Source organism: Geotrypetes seraphini, chromosome 2 (genome assembly GCF_902459505.1).
Source record: "Geotrypetes seraphini chromosome 2, aGeoSer1.1, whole genome shotgun sequence".
Lineage (NCBI taxonomy): Eukaryota > Metazoa > Chordata > Amphibia > Gymnophiona > Dermophiidae > Geotrypetes > Geotrypetes seraphini.
The window spans coordinates 75,927,694-75,949,048 of NC_047085.1; the positions used below are offsets into that span (position 1 = coordinate 75,927,694).

At 44.9% G+C, this 21,355-nt stretch overlaps 1 protein-coding gene across 1 annotated transcript in view; it reads right to left on the bottom strand.

Moving 5' to 3' along the window:
- The window catches only part of TMEM67 (transmembrane protein 67), a 959,807-nt gene that overhangs the window by 508,601 nt on the left and 429,851 nt on the right, over positions 1 to 21,355 (bottom strand). Inside the window, exon 16 of the mRNA XM_033932787.1 lies at positions 17,683 to 17,748. Within this exon, the coding sequence (XP_033788678.1) occupies positions 17,683 to 17,748 (66 nt within the window). The remainder of the gene's footprint in view (positions 1 to 17,682; positions 17,749 to 21,355) is intronic.

A 21,355-nucleotide genomic window follows, 5' to 3' on the forward strand; every position in this document is an offset into this window, starting at 1 on the left:
AAGCATCCACCTTCCATGCCTTCCTATCCTTTGTTGCCACATAAAAGCTGGTAGAATTCAACTTCCAGCAGAGGTGGGCAAGTATATGAGAATATATGTCCTGCTGGGGGGGGAGAGGTGTGTGATAATGATTGGGAATACTCTAATTGTAGTATTGATAAATTGCATTATTTTTTTATTAGTTTATTATTCTTATGAAGTACATCAATACTAATTGTGCTCTGTATTGTGTTTAATGCATTAAAATAATTAAATAAAGAATTAAAAGAGAATATATGTCCTGCTATCCATAGAAAACATCTGCTACAGGTAGAAACTTTGTTTTCTCTGAGCTCTACGCTTGTGGAGATGGCGCGGTATACAAACCTAAGATTTAGTTTAGTTTAGTTTAGTTTAGAACAAACAGGACATAATGAAGCCATTTTTGATATGATGTCTAAATCCAAGTTTTGCGGAACATGCACAAAAATCCAGTAGTGAACATGACCATTTTCAAAACAAGAAAATGTCTACCTTTTTGTTTTGAAAATGACCATTTCTCATATGTGTCTGTCTTCAGTGCGTTTATGTTTTTTTAACCATTTTTGAAAAAACACACTCAAAAGAAAAATGCACAAAACAAGTTATTGGGATGTAAAGGGGCCAACAGTTTTAGAAGACGGACCCTAGGAGGCACTCCAGTAAACTTTACATGAAAGTCTTAGGTACACAGCTCACCATAACACCCCTTATATTTTATGGTGAGGCCTCCAAAGCCCACCCAAAACCTTCTGGACCCAACTGTATTTAATTATTTATTCAGTTTTCTATACTGTTCTCCCCAGGGAGCTCAGAATGTTTTACATTCATTTATTCAGGTACTTAAGCATTTTTTCCTTGTCAGTCCTGGTGTGCTCACAATATATCTAATGTACCTGGGGCAATGGGGGGGGATTAAGTGACTTGGCCAGGGTCACAAAGAGCAGTGTAGGTTTGAACTCACAACCTCAGGGTGCTGAGGCTGTAGCTTTAACCACTGTGCCACACTCTTCCCCCTATGCCTGCAGGTGTTACTATATGTAGGTACAGTGGGATTAGGGTGGGGTTTGGAAAGCTCCCATATTCCACTATAGTTCACCGTATTCCATTTCTATAGTTCACTACACCACCCATCAAGCTACTCCTAGAACCTGCTTGAAGGGGAAGGGAACCTGCAGTAGCCACAGGAAACACAGGTTTGTTTGTTTTTTGCACGGATGTCAGAACAAAGCTCTTAACCATGCTGTGGGATTGGTAAAAAGCCTTCCTCCCACAGGGAAAAAAACACGCTTATTGCTCCTTTTCTCCCTCACATATATTCCAGAGCCAACCAATCTCACACAGACCTTCTTGTGGCCTTCCCTCTGCAGCGTCCCGTCCTTATGATGCAACATCCTATTTTTGCAAAGACAGGAAGTTGTGTCACATGGAGGAACCCGGTGGAGGAAAGGCCACGAGCAGGCCTGTGTAGGATTGGATAGCTCTGGAAGGTATATGCCTGCAGTAGGTAGGGAGGGATGAAGGAAAGATGGTTAGTGGCAGGGAGAGAAGGTGGTGCACTCTGGTGCTGGACCCAGGAAGCAGGCGCTGGATAATGGAGGTGGGCTGGAGGCATCAGACCTGCAAGGGAGGTGGCTGGAAATCAGACATACTGGACCAACTGGGAGAAGAGAAAAGAATATAAGGCAGAGATCGGCTGGAGTTGGGGCTGGAAGGAAGGGCCAAGGGGGGAACTGCTGCTGGAGAGAAGGGAGAATGGTGCTGGACCCCATGGAGGGGGATTGGAAATGAAGGGAAGTGAGAGGGAGAGATGCTTGCTCAGGGAGTGGGTTGGGGAGAAAGAGTCGCTTGCTCAGGGAGGGGATTGGAGAGAGAGAGAGTCGCTTGCTCAGGGAGGAGATTGGAGAGAGAGAGTCGCTTGCTCAGGGAGGGGATTGGAGAGAGAGAGAGAGTTGCTTGCTCAGGGAGGGGATTGGAGAAAGAGAGAGATGCTTACTCAGGGAGGGGATTGGGGAGGGAGATGCTTGCTCGGGGAGGGGGATGGGGAAAGAGAGAGATATGCTTGCTCAGGGAGGGGGATGTGGAGAGAGAGAGATGCTTGTTCAGGGAGGGGGATAGGGGGAGAGGAAATGCTTGCTCAGGGAGGGGGATAGGGAGAGAGAGAGATGCTTGCTCAGGGAAGGGGATAGGGAGCGAAAAAGAGAGACATGCTTGCTCAGGGAGGGGGATGGGGAGAGAGAGATGCTTGCTCGGGGAGGGGGATGGCGAGAGAGAGAAAGCTGCTTGCTCGGGGAAGGGGATGGCGAGAGAAAGAGAGATGATTGTTCAGGGAGGGGTATGGGGTGAGAGAGATGCTTGCTTGGGAACGGAGAGAGAGAGAGAGATGCTTGCTCGGGGAGGGGGAGAGGGAGAGGGAGAGAGAGAGAGATGCTTGCTTTGGGAGGGGGATAGGGAAAGAGAGAGATGCTTGCTTGGGGAGGGAGATGGAGAGAGACAGAGAGAGAGATCTTGCTCAGGGAGGGGGATGGGGAGAGAGATGGATCCCATGGATGGGGGATTGGAAATGAAGGGAAGTGAGAGAGAGAGATGCTTGCTCGGGGAGAGGGATGAGGAGAGAGAGAGATGCTTGCTTGGGGAGAGGGATGAGGAGAGAGAAAGATATGCTGCATGGGGAGGGGGAGAAAGAGATGCTTCCACAAAGAGTGGACTTGCCTGGGGAGGATGGAGATAGAGAGATATGCTTGCTCAGGGAGGAGGATGGATGAGAGAGAAAGATATGCTTGCTTAGAGATGGGGAGAGAGAGGCTTGCTCGTGGAGAGGGATGGGGGAAATAGAGATGTTTGCTCTGGGAGGGTGAGCAGAGAGAGATGATTGCTTAGGGAGAGAGAGAAAGAGAGTGATCCTAGCTTGGGAAGAGAAATATGCTTGCTCATGGAGGGGGGATGGAGGGAGAGAAAGAAAGATATGCTTGCTCTGAAAGGGAGATGGGGAAGAGAGAGAAAGAGAGAACCTTGCTCGGGAAGAGGGAAAAAAAGAAGGTGAGAGATGGTTACTTGGGGAGGGGGAGACAGAGATATTTGCTAGGGGAGTGGGAGAGAGATTGCCTGGAGAGGAGAAGAGAGAGATGTTTGCTCGGGAATGGAGGGAAAGAGATGCTTGATAGGTGAGGGGGTATGAAAGAGAGACATGCTTTCTTGGGGAAGAGGATAGGGGAGAGATAGAGAGAGGTTTTCTCATGGAGTTGGATAGGGAGAGAGCTTGATCACTGAGGGGGATTGGGAGAAAGATATGCTTGCACAGAGAAGGGGACAGAGAGAGAGAGATGCTTGCTTGAAGAGTGGGAGAGAGAGCGATACTTTCTCAGGGAGAGGGGAGAGAGATATTTGCTCGAATAGGGGGAGATAGAAAGACAGATGCTTGCTCAGGGAGGATGATGTGGAGAGAGCGAGGGGCTTACTCAGATAGGGAGATAGGAGAGAGATATAAGCTTGCTCAAGGAAGGGGACAGGGAGAGAGAGATGTATGCCTGCTTGGTGATGGGGATGGCGAGAGAGAGAGAGATGCTTGTTCTAGGAGGGGAAGGAGAAAGAGATGCTTCAATGGGAAAGGAGAGAGAGAGATGCTTGGAGAGAGCAAACATATCTCTCTCTCACCCATCTCTCTCCAAGCAAGCATATCTCTCTCTCACCTATCCCCCTCCCAGAATAAGCATCTCTTTCCCTTCCCCTCTGCCTCCCTGAGGAACCATCTATCTCTCCCAGTACCCTCTCCCCAAGCAACCAACTCACTCCACCTATCCCCCTCCCTGAGCAAGCATCTCTCTCTTTTATTACATTACATTACATTAGAGATTTCTATTCCGCCATTACCTTACGGTTCAAGGCGGATTACAAAAGAGTTATAAATGGTGGGTTACAATATAAGCGAAGAGCAACAAAAAAAGAGAATCCAACAGAGCCTGCAGTATATCAAACCTCGAGGAAAAACCAAACAAAGACTGCAGGATATGTACAGGATGCAGGCAATGTTTATTATACCAATAAGAAAATGCAGTAAGTATACAACCTTATAACCAACCCAAGGACCCGACACGGCCCGTGTTTCAAACAACACGCCTTCCTCAGGGGTCCATGGTATATAAGGTATAAAATAGACTGCTAAAAGGTACCAAACAATTGCCCGTTTTTATTAGTCTACAAACAGATACTCCAATAGAAAAATCCTTCACCATTGTGTCCAGAATTTGCAGTAAGATGTTATGGTCTACTAGGTCAAATGCTGTGGTCAGATCCAGTTGTATAAGCAGCATTTTTTTCCCAGTGCTAAGATGTTGTCTGGCTGTGTCCATAAGGGATCCCAGTAATATCTCTGTGTTGAAGTTGGTTCTGAAGCCAGACTGTGTGGGGTGAAGTATGTTGTGGTCTTCTAGATAGTTGATGAGGAGTTTGGCTACTAGACCTTCTGTTAGTTTGACATATAGAGGTATTGAAGCAATGGGTCTGTAGTTGGATGGTTGGTCAGTTGGTCCTTTTGGGTCTTTTTGGATCGGGGTGATGATGATTTCGCTGAGGTCGGTTGGGAAAAGGCCATCTGAAGGCATGGTTTGTATCCATAGAAGAAGTAGAGTGCGGAATTTTGCACTGGAAGTTGTTAGGAGGTATGGTGGGCAGTGGTTGAGGTCACAGGATGCATGGCTATACTTTTTGTAGAGTTTATTGAGTTCTGACCAATGTATACTGGGGAAATGGGACCATGTTGTCTGCTGCAGTTGATTCTTTTTTTGTGGGTTGAATTGTGTATTCAATTAGGTGGGATGAGGTACAATTGAGGGTAGCTCTTGCATTTGTTATTTTGTTCCTGAAATGTTTTGCTAAGAGGGTGGCTGATTGGGGGGGGGGGGGTATTGTTTGTGGTCATGTAGGGTTTAGTGTTAGTTAGATTTTTTAATATTTGGAATAGTTTTTTTGGAAACTTGGGTGTCATTACCTATTAAGTTGGTGTAGTGTTTTTTTCTCTTGTCCTTTAGTTGTAGTTTGTATTGTTTGTTAATTTTTTTCCAGGCGGTATAGGTTATTTTTTCTCCATTTTCTTTCTAATCGTCTGCACTGTCTTTTAAGTAGGATTAGTTCGCTGTCAAACCATTGGTCTGATCGTCTGCTGGTTCTAGTTTTTGTTTGTAGTGGGGCTAGTTCATCAAGGACATTTGGCTGGGGAAGCGGCACGTTCACAGAGGCGACGATCATCGTTCTTCCCAAGGAATGGAAAGATTCAACTGATGTTAAAAACTATCGTCCACTTTCATTAATCAATACTAACGCAAAGATTTTTGCTAAACTTGTTGTGACTCGTTTGCAATCTGTATTGGATACCCTTATTACCACCGATCAGACAGGATTTATGACTGGGAGACTTTCTTCTGACAATACTAGATTACTTGCCAACATTATTCATGGAGCCCAAACATCGCAATGTCCTATTTTGGCTATCAGTTTGGATGCGGAGAAGTCATTTGACCATATAGAATGGTCTTATATCTTCCATGTTTTAAACTGGTATGGTTTCCCTCCCTATTTTCTCTCACTCATTAGTGTCCTTTACTCCAACCCTACTACTAATCAATTTATCAATGATGTCTATTCGTCCTATTTCCAACCTAAACGGGGTACTAGATTGTCCCTTGTCCCCTCTCCTTTTTAATGTGGCACTGGAGCCCCTATTAATCACCTTGAGAGTTAACAACAACATCTTGGGATATAAGGTGGGTAAGCTTGAATTTAAAATCTCCGCATATGCTGATGATGTTTTGATTTATGCCTCCCCTTCCTCTCTTCCACACATATTGAGGTTGATACGTAATTACTCTATGATTTCTGGATATAAACTCAATTTATCCAAGTCTGAGATAATGTCTCTCAACTGCCCGTTAGCATGTACTGAAGTTAAGAATCTTGGTTTCCACTGGGCACAGGAGAAGATAAAATATCTGGGAGTGTACTTTGGCTCTACTATCGAAGACACACTGACTTACAACTCGACATATATCCTGCACAAGACCATTTCACTTCTGACGATGTGGTCCCCACTAAAATTATTGTGGTGGGGTCGCCTTGACACCATAAAAATGATGGTCTTACTAACAATCGCGTATGTCCTTAGTATGCTTCCATGCTTACTACACCGGTCCTTTTATAAGAAGAATAAATCTCTCCTCACTGCTTTTTTGTGGAATCATAAGACACCTCGTATTAGTTTGCAGAAGCTTAAATGTACGACGCAGGATGGTGGTGTCTCTTTCCCTAGCATATATGAATACCATATATCTTTTTTGCTATGACAGGGATTCAAATGGAATTATCCTCTTGAAGCCTCAGCTTCACCTCCTTGGCTTCGGTTGGAATCTGCCTTATGCTCCTTACCACTGAAATATATTCATGCCATAAGCAAATCAATGCTGCTGTTATCGAATCCCATCATCCAAGCTACTATAACTGCAATTCATGAAGTTGACCACTTCTCAGAAATCACTTGGGGCTCATCCTCGCTTGCACCATTATGGAACAATCCTAAACTTCGGATTAAAAATAATTTGGTACCCTAGAAACTATGGCAAGACCATGGGATCTGGAACATAGGTCAACTGTATGATGACCAGCGGTGGTTCACCTTTGCTGATCTCTGCTGCTCTTTCAACCTTCCCCCATCGCAGTTTTTTCGCTGGCTCCAACTTACACATGCTAAAAAAAAAGATCTTCTATCATCTTCCCCATGCTCTGGATATCCATCATATCTATCTGCCTGTGTTAAATTCCTACTTCTGAGACACGAGGCCTCTCGATGGTATAAATTGATACAAGGTCACAAATTCAAACCCGATACTGGATTACGAGACTATTAGAATAATGAAACGGACCTGTCTATTGATGATGAATGCTGGCCATCCATTTGGTCTGGTGTCCGTAAGGACCTTCACTCCTCCTCTCTACAACAATCTGCTTTCTTTTTGTTACACAAAGCATACTGAACCCCAGTTCGTGTTGCCAAATTGGGGCCCCCTCACTCAAATGTTTGTTGGTCCTGTGGTAACATGCCTGGTACCCTATGGCACATGTTGTTTGATTGCCCTTTGCTTCAAACATTTTGGTGCCAAATTTGGACTACTATTGAAGAAATTCTATCCTTTAAATTGTCCTTAACCTACGCCATAGTCAATTTTGGATCAGTGGCGTTTACTCACCCGCTTTCTGAACCTGTATCATTGTTACTGCATGCCTTATTGACTTTGGCGATTAAAGTGATACTATCTAACTTGAAGGACTTGTCTGCTGCTAACTACTCCACTTGGTGGTCTTCAGTTGTTGTCACTTTAAAATATGAAAGAATATTTGCTGAGAAGTTTGGCTCTTTACGAAAATTTCATGAGACATGGGACTTGCTGTTAGATTACTGTTCATCAAGACATCACTAATCCTTACATTTCCCTGCTTGTTTATTTCTGGCTTAGTCCTTTCTTGGTCCTGAGATCATTGGCACTTCCTAATTTATTGTTCTCTGCTTTCTTTTATATATTCTATATCTGAAGTCACGTGATGTGTTGAGCTGAGCAGGACATGCCTAGCTCGAGCTCCTGGGCCCCACGATCCTCCCCGCTTCATCTAGCCTGCTTTCGCCTTCTGCTGTTCCTTCCCAGGACTTGGATCAGTGCATGGACTGGTTCGTCCACCCCACTAGCCCTGCAATGAGCGGCCGGACTATACGAAAGGACAAAGATAAAGAACCGCAGCCTCCCAAATCTGACGCCAAGATGGCGACCGCAGACTCGGGTTCCGCGCTGCCTCTCTCTGAGGCTCATATTGAGGCCCTTTCAGCATCGGTGGTCCGCGCACTAGATTCGCATTTTGAGGGCCTCTGGGCAGCTTACATCGCTCGAGTCTTGCTAACAGAAACCACGAGGCGCACGGGGGAGCTTGAGTCGCGGGTGGCGCTAGTGGAGGAGGCGCACACTTCTTCGGCGGCTGACCTCCTCTCCCTTAAAGATCTCGTGCAGCGTCAGGCAGAGAAACTTGACGACCTGGAAAGCCTCATAAGTTTGATTGGTCTTTGTATGTGTGGTTTTCCCCATCTTGCTTTTGTCTTATTCCTTTGGGATGGTTTTGAGTTGGTCGCATGGGGTGGGTTTGAGTGAGCTAAGGGGTTGGGTTTGTGCTTGTGTGATTGGTTCTCTTTATGCACATGTGGGATGTAGCACTTATGGGTGGGGTGGGAAGGTCTGGGGCCTGGGTTACATCGGTTCATGACTCCTTCTCTTAGTCCCGCTTTAGTGGGACAAGGGGTGTGATTGTGTTGGGAACTGGGATTTGGTTTTGGGGGGGGAGGTTTGGGTTGGGCTGGGTTGAGTTTTGGGAGGGAGTGGCTTACTCTCACTGATGCTGGGGTTTTGTTTTTTGGGTTTGAATTTTTTGTTGCATTGTCTGCTCCTCCTGGGGAGTTTGGGGTTTTGTTTTTCCTCTTCCTTTTCTTTATTCCTTCTTTTCTGCCTGTATGGGGTGTTACTTTTTGAGCTTCTTCCTCTCCTCTTGTATCCTGTCCTGACACACTGTGGTTCTGACAGCCCTGGGGGAGGCTGGGCTCCTGAGGTCTTATATTGGAGGCTCCGTCTATATTTGCGTCGTCTTTTTTCTTTCTTCTGGCCGCTGTAAGTCTACCTTTTAGGCTCACCTCTTGGAATGTAGGAGGCATTACTTCCCCGATTAAGAGGTCTAAAATTTTGGCTGAGCTTCAGCGTTATCATACTGATATTGCCTGTTTACAAGAAACTCGGCTCACTGATGAGGAACATCTTAAATTACAGCATTCTTGGGTGGGGGAGGTTTATTTTGCGTCTTCCCCTGGACGTCATCGGGGTGTGGCAGTGTTGCTTCGGACATCTTCACCTCTCGGAGTGCAGATCCTTGATAAATCTCCGGAGGGTCGTCACTTACTTTTGCGAATTTCGTTGGGGGACCGGAGTTATCTGTTATTGGTGGTTTATGGCCCAAACTCGTCGGAATCGACATTTTTACGCGATTTGGTTGCTCTTCACTCCCGATATTCTGGCGATCCTTTGCTCTTGGTGGGTGATTTCAATTTGGTTAGTGACCCCAAATTAGATAAATCAGGGCCCCCTCCCTCTACTTTTGGGACTCGAGGACGTCTTCTTGCTGATCTTTGCGATATTCTTTCCGTTGTGGATCCCTGGCGCCTCTTACATCCTGAGGCCCAGGACTATACCCATCTTTCTAGAGCTCACAATACCTGATCTCGTATTGATTACATTTTTGTATCCGTGGGTCAGTTCTCCTCAGTTTCGTCTGCGGAAATTGGCCCTTTGGCCGTTTCCGATCATGCTCCAATTTGGATTGATATCAATCTGGATCTGTCCTATGTTCGTTCTTCTTCTTGGCGATTTCTCTTCTATTTGGCCCAGGATGTGGAGTTTAAAACCTTTTTGGAGACTCAATGGGATGATTATCTACAACATAATGCACATCAAGACGATTCTGTTTGTTTTGGGAAGCCGCCAAAACCGTGATTCGAGGTCAAATTATTTTCTTTCTCTGTGCCAGACACAAACGCATTAACAGTAGTATTATAGCCCTACAACGTGATCTTGGCGCAGCTAAGCGTGCCTTTCAGGCTGCTCCCTCTCCTGCTACTCAAGAACATTATCTGTCTGCTCAGGCTATGCTTAACTCGTTGCTCCACTCTCGTTCGATGAAATGGGCGGCCTTCCACAAACATCGATTTCATAGATTTGGTAACAGACCGGGGCGACTATTGGCCCGTCTTGTAGATGCTCACCTGGGCTGCAAACCGATCATGACCCTTAAGACACCTGGGCGGGGTCGAGTGACTAAAACGTCGCAGGTGGCGGACACGCTTCTTGATTTCTTTTCTCACCTATATGCTGCACTGGATGAGATCTCTGGGGACCTCATTTCTGACTATTTGTACTCGTCGGGCATGCCACGCTTGGATGCGGCCGTAGCAACTCGTCTTAATGAGCCCCTTCAGGCGTTAGAATTACAGGTTGCCATTAAATCTCTTCGATTGGGTCGGGCTCCTGGTCCGGACGGGTTTTCCGGTGAGTTTTATCGTATTCTCTCCCATCGCATTTGCGGGCCCTTACTTGACTACTATAATGCGGCTGTAAATAGGGGCTCCTTTCCACGCTATGCCAACGAGGTCTTGGTTACTTTGTTACTGAAACCGGGTAAGGCGGCAGATGATCCGGGGTCTTATCGCCCGATCTCTTTACTTAATGTTGATTTAAAATTGTTTTCTCGTCTTTTGGCCAACTGTCTTGCGCCTCTTCTTCCTTCTGTTATCCATGAAGACCAGGTTGGATTTGTTCGGGGTCGGCACTCAGTTCGCAATGTGCGCAAGGTCCTCTTTGCGCTGGCTCATTGCCAGGAATTGAATATTGACTCGTTGTTTGTTAGCCTGGACACCTCTAAAGCATTCGATAGTGTCAACTGGTCCTTCTTGGTTCCTACCCTTGAACATGTAGGGTTGGGGGGGTTTTACCTTAGTGCAATCCGTTCTTTATATTCTAATCCAAGGGCGTCTCTTTTGGTTAATGGTACTCGCACGGATTCCTTTCCTATCTTCCGAGGTACTCGACAGGGCTGCCCCCTATCTCCTCTACTTGTTCTGCTATTTTTAGAACCCTTGCTTTGTACTCTACGACACTTCGATGAGGTGTGGGGCCTTCAGGTTGCAGGTGAGTCTCTGAAGACGCTGGCCTTTGCGGACGATATGTTTTTAATCCTGACCAGTCCTGAGGCGTCTTTGCCCCTCGCGTTGGACCTTATTTCTGAATTTGGTTTTCATTCCGGCCTTTCCCTTAATCTTGACAAATCTTTGGCTTTGCCTTTTAGTCCGGCAGTTCGTACTTCTTGGCGGGGTTCCTTCCCTTTGCGGTGGGTGGAGTCATAGCTTCGCTATTTAGGAATCCACATTCCTATGGATCTCGCCCGCTACTACTCCTTAAATGTTGGCTCTTTGTTTTCTATCTTTGGGACACGGTTACAGTTGTGGCGAGGTCTTCCCCTTTCTTTGTTGGGTCGGGTGAGTCTTTATAACATGCTTGTTGTATCACAGTGGCTGTATGTCTTTCAGGTTCTTCCCCTCTATCTGTCCCCACATGATGAGAAGCGTATTGAGCGCATAGTACAAAGGTTCCTCTGGATGGGTAAGCGTGCTCGTCTTCCCTATAAGAGGGCAGCCTTACCTTGGTATAAAGGTGGTTTGGGGTTGTTGAATCTTCGTTTCTTAACGATTGCTTGTGGAATGCACCACATTAATGATCTCTTTAGCGGCACCTCCACATTTACTAACACTTCCTTGGAACTTTCTTGCTTTACCTCTACTCACTTTAGTGCGTTTCTCCACTCTCCTTTGCTTTCTAAATGGAAATCTGCGCCCAGTGCGTTGTTGCATTGCCCTCTTTGTCGGATCTGGGTTTGCAGGTTTCATTCCCTCAATCCCCTGGTCTCTCCATTTCTACCTTTGCGCTATAATGCTCGTTTTCCTCCTGGGGTGGACAATGCTAGCTTTGTGCATTGGGAAGCAAAGGGGATTCATTTTTTGTTTCATTTGGTTGATGATGAAGGTCTGGTCAAACCATTTGACCTGCTCTGTGAGGAATTTACTCTACCTCGTACAGATGTCTATGCCTACCTTCAGATTCGCCATTACATATCCTCTTTGTCAAGTACTCATCTCTCGGCCTCCTGTCGGGAACTGTTGATGGAGGCTTTTACATTTGGCTCTCAACCCCTTGAAATTTCACCATAGACATCTGAAGGACGAGTCCCCTATGCTTGCTTGTATTAGATTGAGGGATGCTTGGGTGGGAGATTCGAAAGCACAGTTACTTACCGTAACAGGTGTTATCCAGGGACAGCAGGCAGATATTCTTGACTGATGTGTGACGGCACCGACGGAGCCCCGAACGGGCAATTTTAGAGTGATTGCACTCTAAGAACTTGGAAAGTTCTGGTAGGCCGCACCGCGCACGCGCGAGTGCCTTCCCGCCCGACAGAGGCGCGCGGTCCCCAGTTAGGATAAGCCAGCTAAGAAGCCAACCCGGGGAGGTGGGAGGGACGCAAGAATATCTGCCTGCTGTCCCTGGATAACACTTGTTACGGTAAGTAACTTTGCTTTATCCCAGGACAAGCAGGCAGCATATTCTTGACTGATGGGTGACCTCCAAGCTAACAAAAAGAGGGATGGAGGGAAGGTTGGCCATTAGGAAAACAAATTTTGCAAAACAGATTGGCCGAAGTGTCCATCCCGTCTGGAGAATGCATCCAGACAATAATGAGATGTAAAAGTATGAACTGAGGACCAAGTAGCAGCCTTGCAGATTTCCTCAATAGGAGTGGAACGGAGGAAAGCTACAGATGCTGCCATCGCTCGGACTCTATGGGCCGTGACAGAACCTTCCAGTGTCAGTCCGGTCTGAGTATAACAGAATGAAATGCACGCTGCCAGCCAATTAGACAACGTACGTTTAGAAACAGGACGTCCCAATTTATTCGGATCAAAGGACAGAAAAAGTTGGGGAACTGATCTGTGGGGTTTCGTACGCTCTAGATAGTAAGCTAGAGACCTTTTACAATCCAAAGTATGCAAAGCCTGTTCCCCAGAATGAGAGTGAGGTTTCGGAAAAAAGACAGGCAGAACAATGGATTGGTTGAGATGGAATTCAGAGACAACCTTAGGGAGAAACTTTGGATGTGTACGTAGAACCACCTTGTCATGATGAAAGACCGTAAAAGGTGGATCTGCAACTAGTGCATGTAGCTCACTGACCCTCCTGGCAGAGGTAAGAGCAATAAGGAAAAGTACCTTCCAAGTGAGAAACTTGAAAGGAGTGGTAGCCAAAGGTTCAAATGGAGGCTTCATTAAGGCGGAAAGAACCACATTGAGATCCCAGATAAAAGGAGGGGCTTTTAGAGGTGGTTTCACATTGAAAAGACCTCGCATGAACCTGGACACCAGGGGATGAGCTAAGAGAAGTTTTCCATAAACCGGCTCATGGAAGGTAGCAATGGCACTGAGATGGACTCTGATGGAAGAAGACTTAAGGCCAGAGTCAGACAAAGAAAGCAAATAATCCAAAAATGTCTCCACTGCCAGGGAAGTGGGTTCAAGATGGTGAAGAAGACACCAGGAAGAAAATCTTGTCCACTTCTGATGGTAACATTGCAGAGTGGCTGGTTTCCTGGAGGCATCTAGAATGGAACGAACGGGCTGAGACAAAAGAGTATCATGAGAAGTCAGCCCGAGAAATACCAAGCTGTCAGGTGCAGAGACTGGAGGTTGGGATATAGAAGAGTCTCCTGATGCTGTGTAAGCAGAGAAGGAAACAGTGGAAGAAGAAAAGGTTCCCTGGAACTGAGTTGAAGTAGAAGGGAGAACCAATGTTGCCTGGGCCACCTCGGAGCTATCAGAATCATGGTAGCTCGTTCCCTCTTGAGCTTGAACAAGGTTCTCAACATGAGAGGCAGAGGAGGGAAAGCGTACAGGAACAGATTGGACCAGTCGAGGAGAAATGCATCCGCTGCCAGACGGTGAGGAGAGTAGAGTCTGGAGCAGAATAGGGGCAGCTGGTGAATGTGAGGAGCTGCAAAGAGATCTATCTGAGGAGTGCCCCATTGAGCGAAGATGGACTGTAGAGTGAAAGGATCGAGTGTCCACTCGTGAGGCTGGAGAATTCTGCTGAGCTTGTCCGCTAAGGAATTCTTTTCTCCCTGAATGTAGATAGCTTTCAGGAATAGATGGTGATTTATGGCCCAAGTCCAGATCTTCTGGGCTTCCTGGCACAAAGAGGCGAGAGCCCGTCCCACCCTGCTTGTTGATGTAGTACATCGCAACTTGATTGTCTGTGCACAGCAGGAGAACTTGAGGGTAGAGAAGATGTTGGAAGGCCTTGAGGGCATAAAACATCGCTCTGAGTTCCAGGAAATTGATGTGATGCTTCTTTTCCTGGGCTGTCCAAAGGCCTTGAGTTTGGAACTCGTACAAATGAGCTCCCCAGGCATAAGGGGAGGCGTCGGTGGTGATGACTAGTTGATGAGGAGGTAGATGGAGCAGAAGACCTCTGGATAGATTTGAGGATATCAACCACCATTGTAGAGACTGACGAAGAGATGATGTGACAGATATGTGACGTGAGCAAGGATCCATCGCTTGGGACCACTGGGTAGCTAGGGTCCATTGAGGAGTGCGCAGGTGAAGACGTGCGAAGGGTGTGACATGAACTGTGGAGGCCATGTGACCCAAGAGTACCATCATTTGCTTGGCAGAGATGGAAAGTTGAAGCACCTGCTGACATAGAGATTGAAGCGTTTGAAGACGGTTGGATGGCAGGAACGCTCTCATGAGGACTGTGTCCAAGACAGCTCCGATGAATTGAAGTCTCTGAGTGGAGATGAGATGAGATTTGGGTAGATTGATCTTGAACCCCAGAAGTTGAAGAAACATGATGGTTTGGTTGGTGGCCAGGAGAACAGTCTGAGATGAATTGGCCTTGATTAACCAGTCGTCCAGGTAAGGAAAGACCTGAAGGTGGTGAGATCGTAGAAAGGCAGCCACCACAATCAGACATTTGGTGAACACTCTTGGAGAAGAGGCAAGACCGAAGGGCAGCACCTTGTATTGGTAATGACAACGATTGATCATGAAGCGTAGGTACTGTCTGGAGGCCAGATTGACCGGTATATGAGTGTATGCTTCTTTGAGATCGAGTGAACATAGCCAGTTGCCTTGATTGAGAAGAGGGTAAAGAGTGGCCAGAGAAAGCATTTTGAATTTCTCCTTGACCAAGCATTTGTTTAGATCGCGAAGATCTAGAATGGGTCTTAGATCTTCTGTCTTTTTGGGGACTAGAAAATAACGGGAGTAGAATCCCTGCCCTCTCTGATCTAGAGGAACTTCCTCTGTAGCGTTCAGAAGGAGGAGGGATTGAACCTCTTGAAGAAGGAGGGAAGACCGAGGAGTGTTGAAAGCAGACTCTCTTGGCAGATTTTGGGCAGGAGGTGTGTGAAAGTTGAGAGAGTAGCCGTGGCGGATGATGTTGAGGACCCACAGGTCCGAGGTGATGATTTTCCAACGGCTTATGAAATGTATAAGGCGCCCTCCTATGGGCTGTGGAAGATGAGTAGAAGGAGAAAGATTGGCTATGTCCCGGAGAACCAAGTCAAAAGGGCTGAGTTGACTTTTGAGAAGGGGGAGGTTTCACTTGCTGTTGCTGCTGGGCAGGTCGAGCAGGTTGCCTCTGTTGCTGCCTCTGACGCCTGGGTTGTTGCTGTGTTTGAGGTAAGGGACAAGCCACAAACCTTCGTTGGTAGGCCGGTTGTTGACGAAAAGGCCTAGAAGGTGGGGTCTTCTTCTTTGTCTTAAGGAGAGTATCCCATCGAGTCTCATGAGCTGAATGTTTCTGAGTAGTAGAGTCCATAGATTCTCCGAACAGCTCATCCCCTAAGCAAGGTGCATTGGCCAGTCGATCTTGGTGATTGACATCGAGTTCGGACACTCTGAGCCAGGCCAGTCGTCGCATAGCCACTGACATAGCCGTGGCTCTAGAGGTCAGCTCAAAAGTGTCATAGATTGATCTGACAATGAACTTGCACAGTTGCAAGAGCGATGAAGAAGTTTGGCGAAAGGCTGATTTCTTACGGTCAGGGAGATATTTCTCAAAAGATGACAAACTTTGAATAAGATGCTTAAGATAAAAGGAAAAATGGAAAGCATAGTTTCCTGACCTGTTCGCTAGCATTGCATTTTGATACAGCCTTTTGCCAAACTTATCCATGGCCTTACCTTCCCTGCCAGGAGGGACAGAATCATATACACTAGCCCCCGTGGATTTCTTTAAAGTAGACTCTACTAATAAAGACTCATGGGGGAGTTGAGGCTTGTCAAAGCCTGGAATTGGTATAACCTTATATAAGGAGTCCAGTTTACGGGGAGCTCCTGGAATGGTCAAGGGTGTCTCTAGATTTTTGTAAAATGTCTCTCTTAAAATGTCATGGAGAGGCAGCTTGAGAAATTCCCTTGGAGGCTGGTCAAAGTCAAGAGCATCTAAAAATGCCTTGGATTTTTTGGATTCAGCCTCCAAGGGAATAGATAAAGAGTCACACATCTCTTTAAGAAAAGAGGTGAAAGAAGTCGCAACAGGTTTGGAAGATGGATCAAAACCACCGGTGTCGGAAGGACGCTGGGTACCAGATCACTGGTGCAGGATGGATGGCGTCGTCGACTGGAAACAGATTCTGGAGAAAGCACATGAAAATGCGCTGAAGAAGAAAAAAGCAAGGAAAGAAAAAACCGACAAGGTCGAGGCCCCAAAATTGCTATAATAACAGGAGGATGTCTGTAAAGACAAGATCCCCAACAACACAACCGTGTTGATGAAGAATGGGCAGGAAAAACCAGCCCAGGAAAAGAATCATGAAGAGGGGAGAAAAGAAAATGGCAATCCATAAGGCCTCAAAAGGCCTAACCCACAACGAAAATAAAAAAATAAAATGAAAGGGGTTTTTGGGGTTTTTTTTTTTAAGTAGATGAACTTAGAAAAACAATAAAAGAAGAAACTGCCAAAAAGTCAGGAAACCGCGAGAGTGGGAAGGCAACGAAAGGAAAAATTTTTCAACAGCCGTTGAAAACGCACCTTCTTAGCTCCACGGAAACTAAAGAACTGAGGGACCGCGCGCCTCCGCGCATGCATGGTGCGGGTGTCAAGAGCTTTTTTCAAGCTCTTGAAGTGTCCGTACCGGGGCTCCATGGTGATGTCATCCATCAGTGAGAATATGCTGCCTGCTTGTCCTGGGATAATATGGTTTATTTACTACTGCATTAGAAAAACTTGAAATAATCAGTACTTTTATACACTAGTACTTTTACTAGTACATCAGTACTTTTATACATTAAAACAATAAAATTGGACCATGTTGCTCAGCCAGTGCTGATAAGCTGAATGTCTACTGGTTTGAGCTGTGGAGCTTTTCTTCTGTCCCAAGGTCTTAAAGTACCATACATACCCAAATATAAACTGAGATTTTTGGGCCAAAAAATGGACCAAAAATAGGGGTTTCTGTTTATACAGTATTTGAGTCTGTGAGCTGGAACAGCAGCAATATCTCTTGTCTCCTGTCCCATTCGACTCAACACCCCGCCTCCCAGACCTCTAGAAAGCCTACCTTGAAAGTCCCGATGGTTCAGTGGTCAACCGGGGTAGGAATGAATTCCTACGATCCTGCCCTATACAGAGCCACTATCTAAAACGGCTGCCCCAAGTTATCACAGCAACCTCACAAATTCCCATGATATTGCCATGGGAACACACAGCAGCCATTTTAGATAGCGGCTCTGCATGGTGCAGGAGTGTAGGAAGATAACTTCTGCCCCAGTTCACTGCTGGACCACAAGGGCTTTCATGGTAGGCTTTCTACAGGTCCAGGAGGTGGGAGTCAGTATGACAGGAGGTGGGAGGAATCACTCCTGTCCTGGCTTACCGCTGGACCACCAGACCTTCCCATTTTACTAATCATCACAATGTTTCTGATGTATTGCTATAGGACTTGAAACCAAATAAGATATGTCTTTTTTGTTCTTACACTCAGATGATATGTTGTTCCAAATGTGTAAGCAGCACGGAGCCTTGTCTCGGTGTCTGGACAAAGCTACAAAGAAACAAATTAACTGTCAGATCTGTCCAATATGATTTAAAATATTTTAAATTTACCTTATTGACATATTTATTCTTGTACCATGAAACTGAAAACTATTGAGAATTAATAATGCTCTGTGACAAAAAAATATCAACTAGGTTTTTAAACTTTAGGGTACTTTCACTAACATGCAGAAAGTTTTTGAACTTACCATGTATTAGGTGCAAAATTTAGCACACAATAAGTGCAAAGAATATGTGACAAGCAGGGTACATGCCTGCAATTTTTCACAATCCACATACATTTTAACAACTTTGAACAGTTTAGTATCATCTGCAAATTTAATCACCTCACTCATCGTTCCAATTTCCAGATCATTTATAAATAAGTTAAATAGCACCGGTTCCAGTACAGATCCCTGCGGCATTCCACTGTTTACTCTCCTCCACTGAAAAAAATGACCATTTAACCTGGGACCTCTGCAGCACCGGAAAGCCTCAAAATTTGGATTAAAAAAAAAAATAAAATGCAGAGCGGATAAAGGGCACCTTCTCTACTTGTTTGTACAAGGACAAACTGAGGTGTGGTGCTGTCCAGTGACACAAAGAGACGGAGCTGAAAATGTAGATGATGCGTTCTGTAAAACTTGAAGGTTTGGGAGAATGAACCCACTTTTCAAGACTACTGTACCCTTTGCACTAGAAAAGGCAGTTATGATATAAAAAATTAGATCCATTGCTTTTTAGAATTTTCTGAACAATTTTTTCTGTAATCTTCATTGTAACTGCTCTATCACAAAATCCCCCAAAACATGCCATACAAATCTTATGACTATAGACATTATGGGGCTCATAATCAAAAAAGAAAAATGTCTAAAAAATGGTCTAAATGGGTACCTGGATGATCAAAAAGCCTGATCATCCAAGTACCCATAACCAAAGCTGGTTTTAGACATATCTGTATTTATCATGCAGGTCAGACATTTAGGGCCAAATTCTGCAAAGTGCACCTAAATTTTGGCTTAGTTTGGGTGTCCTCATTAGAAGCACTTTGTAGAATCGCACTCAACAATGCTCAGCGTCAGTTGGACATCCAATTTTAGACGTCCTTTACAGAATCATTTATTTAGGTGTGAGTTAGACATTCTACCAATGTCCTTAATGTTATAATTCTGAAGTTATTAGCATGGCAGATTTATGCTATTTTTTTTAATAACTGTATTTTACCATTTTTAAAAAATTCTGTTTAATGTTTTCATTTATTTATTTTCTGTCAGAGGTAGTGAGTTGGATTTGATCTAGGAACATCTATGTAGAAGGCTGTACCTTTAACCAGTGTGCTATAGAGTAAGATAACAAGCTACATAGCAATTGTAAAACTAGGTCTTATAGGCATTGTAAGGAGGTCTATTTTTCAGCGCAGTTTGGGCTTCAGATAGACGTGAGTTCTGTGGACGGGACATAGGCAGGATTTGGATGTTTCCAATGCGATCTGCTAAATAGGGTTCTGGGATTTTATTTTTGCTTTATTAAGCTCAAAATACATTTAATATCGTAACACTTAAACAGGTCACATCAATATACATTGGTGTGATATACAGGCCTCCCTCACAGATGGAAGAAGTAGAGATTTAATTATAGACATTCAGAATAAATCTAAAAAAGAGGAAGACTAACAGGTGATTTTAACATGCCAGATGTTGATTGAGGTATCCCTATTGCAGGGTCTTCTAGAAGTAGGGAGATCCTGGATTCTCTACAAGGAGAACTGTGTCAGCAGTTGGTAATGGAACGCACGTGGGATGGGGTCATGCTGGACTCAATGCTTACAAACAGGGAAAGTGTTTCTGATGTTACAGTGGGTGATCATCTGGCATCCACTGATCATTGCATGGTACGGTTTAATATTAAGATGGGTATAGAGAGGGCTTATTCAAAAGCAAAGGTTCTAGACTTTAAAAAGTGGAAGAAGTGGAAATGCAGTGGGCAAATCTGGAAGGAGCGATTGTAAGGGCGACAAACTTTTTTGTGAGGCAAGTAAGTAAAAGTCAGAGGAAAAGAAGGCCGCTTTGGTTCTCAAAAGTAGTAGCTGAGAAGGTAAGGAATAAGAGGTTAGCTTTCATAAATTACAAAAGATCGAAGAGAGAGGAAGACAGATAAAAATATCTGGAAAAGTTAAGAAAGGCTGGTTGTGTAGTCAGAAAAGCAAAGATGCAAATGGAAAAAAGAAATAGTTGACACGGTAAAACGGGGAGACAAGACATTTTTTAGATATATTAATGATAGGAAGAAGTGCAAAAGTGGCATTGTGACACTCAAAGGTGAAGGGGAGGAATATGTAGAAGCTGATAAATAAAAGGCCGAATTGCTTAACAAATATTTCTGTTCTGTGTTCACGGCTGAAGCGCCGGGAGCAGAACCGCAGAAGACAAATATGAATAGGGATGGAGGAGTAATAGACCCTGATCGATTTTTAGAGAGTTTTGTTCATGAGGAGCTAGCTTAATAAAGGTAGACAAAGCGATGGAGTCGGATGGTGTACATCCAAGGGTGCTGAAGGAATTTAGGGAAGTTCTGGTAGCTCCACTGACTGACCTTTTCAACAAGTCTCTAGTGTTGGGAGTGATAGCGGAGGACTGGAGAAGGGCGGATGTGGTCCCTCTCCACAAAAGTGGAAGTAAGGAAGAAGTAGGGAATTACAGGCCGGTAAATCTGACTTCTGTGGTAAGCAAATTAATGGAAACGCTTTTAAAACAGAGAATGGTCAAGTTTCTGGAATCCTTTTGATTACAGGACCTGAGGCAACATGGATTCACTAGAGGTAAGTCTTGTCAGACAAATCTGATCAATTTCTTTGACTGGGTGACCAGAGAATTGGATAGAGGATGTGCGCTAGATGTAGTGAATTTAGATTTTAGCAAAGCCTTTGACAGTGTTCCACAGAGACGTCTAATAAATAAACTGAGCGCCCTCGGGATGTGTCCCAAAGTGACGGGCTGGGTCAAGAACTGGTTGAGTGGAAAGCGATAGAGGGAAGTGATCAATGGAGATTGCTCTGAGGAAAGGGATGTTACCAGTGGTGTGCCTCAAGGTTCTGTTCTTGGGCCTATTATTTTTAACATTTTTGCAAACGATATTGATGAAGGATTGTCGGGTAAGATTTGCCTCTTTATGGATGATACCAAAATTTGCAATAGAGTAAACATGCTGGATGGTGTGAATAACATGAAGAAAAACCTGGTGAAGCTTGAAGAATGGTCTGAAATTTGGCAGCTAAAATTTAATGTTTAGAAATGCAATGTCACCCAAGGGAACGGTACAGTTTAGGGGATGAAGAACTTATGTGCACGACAAAAGAGTAGGAATTGGTTATGATTGTATGTGATGATCTTAAGGTAGCCACTCTCTGAAAAGAACTGTATAAACAATGAAAGGCATGAAGAAAAAACCTGGATAATCCTGTTTGGAAGAGAAAAACAGCACACAGATCAGATAGAAGCAAGGGTGTAACTGATTAGGTGTAACCCTTGTTAAAACTGAGAGGAGGAGGGAGATGGAAAGAAGGAAGATCATGGAAAATTCTGGTATGGAAAGATCCTTGTAAGTCCTGATATAAAAAC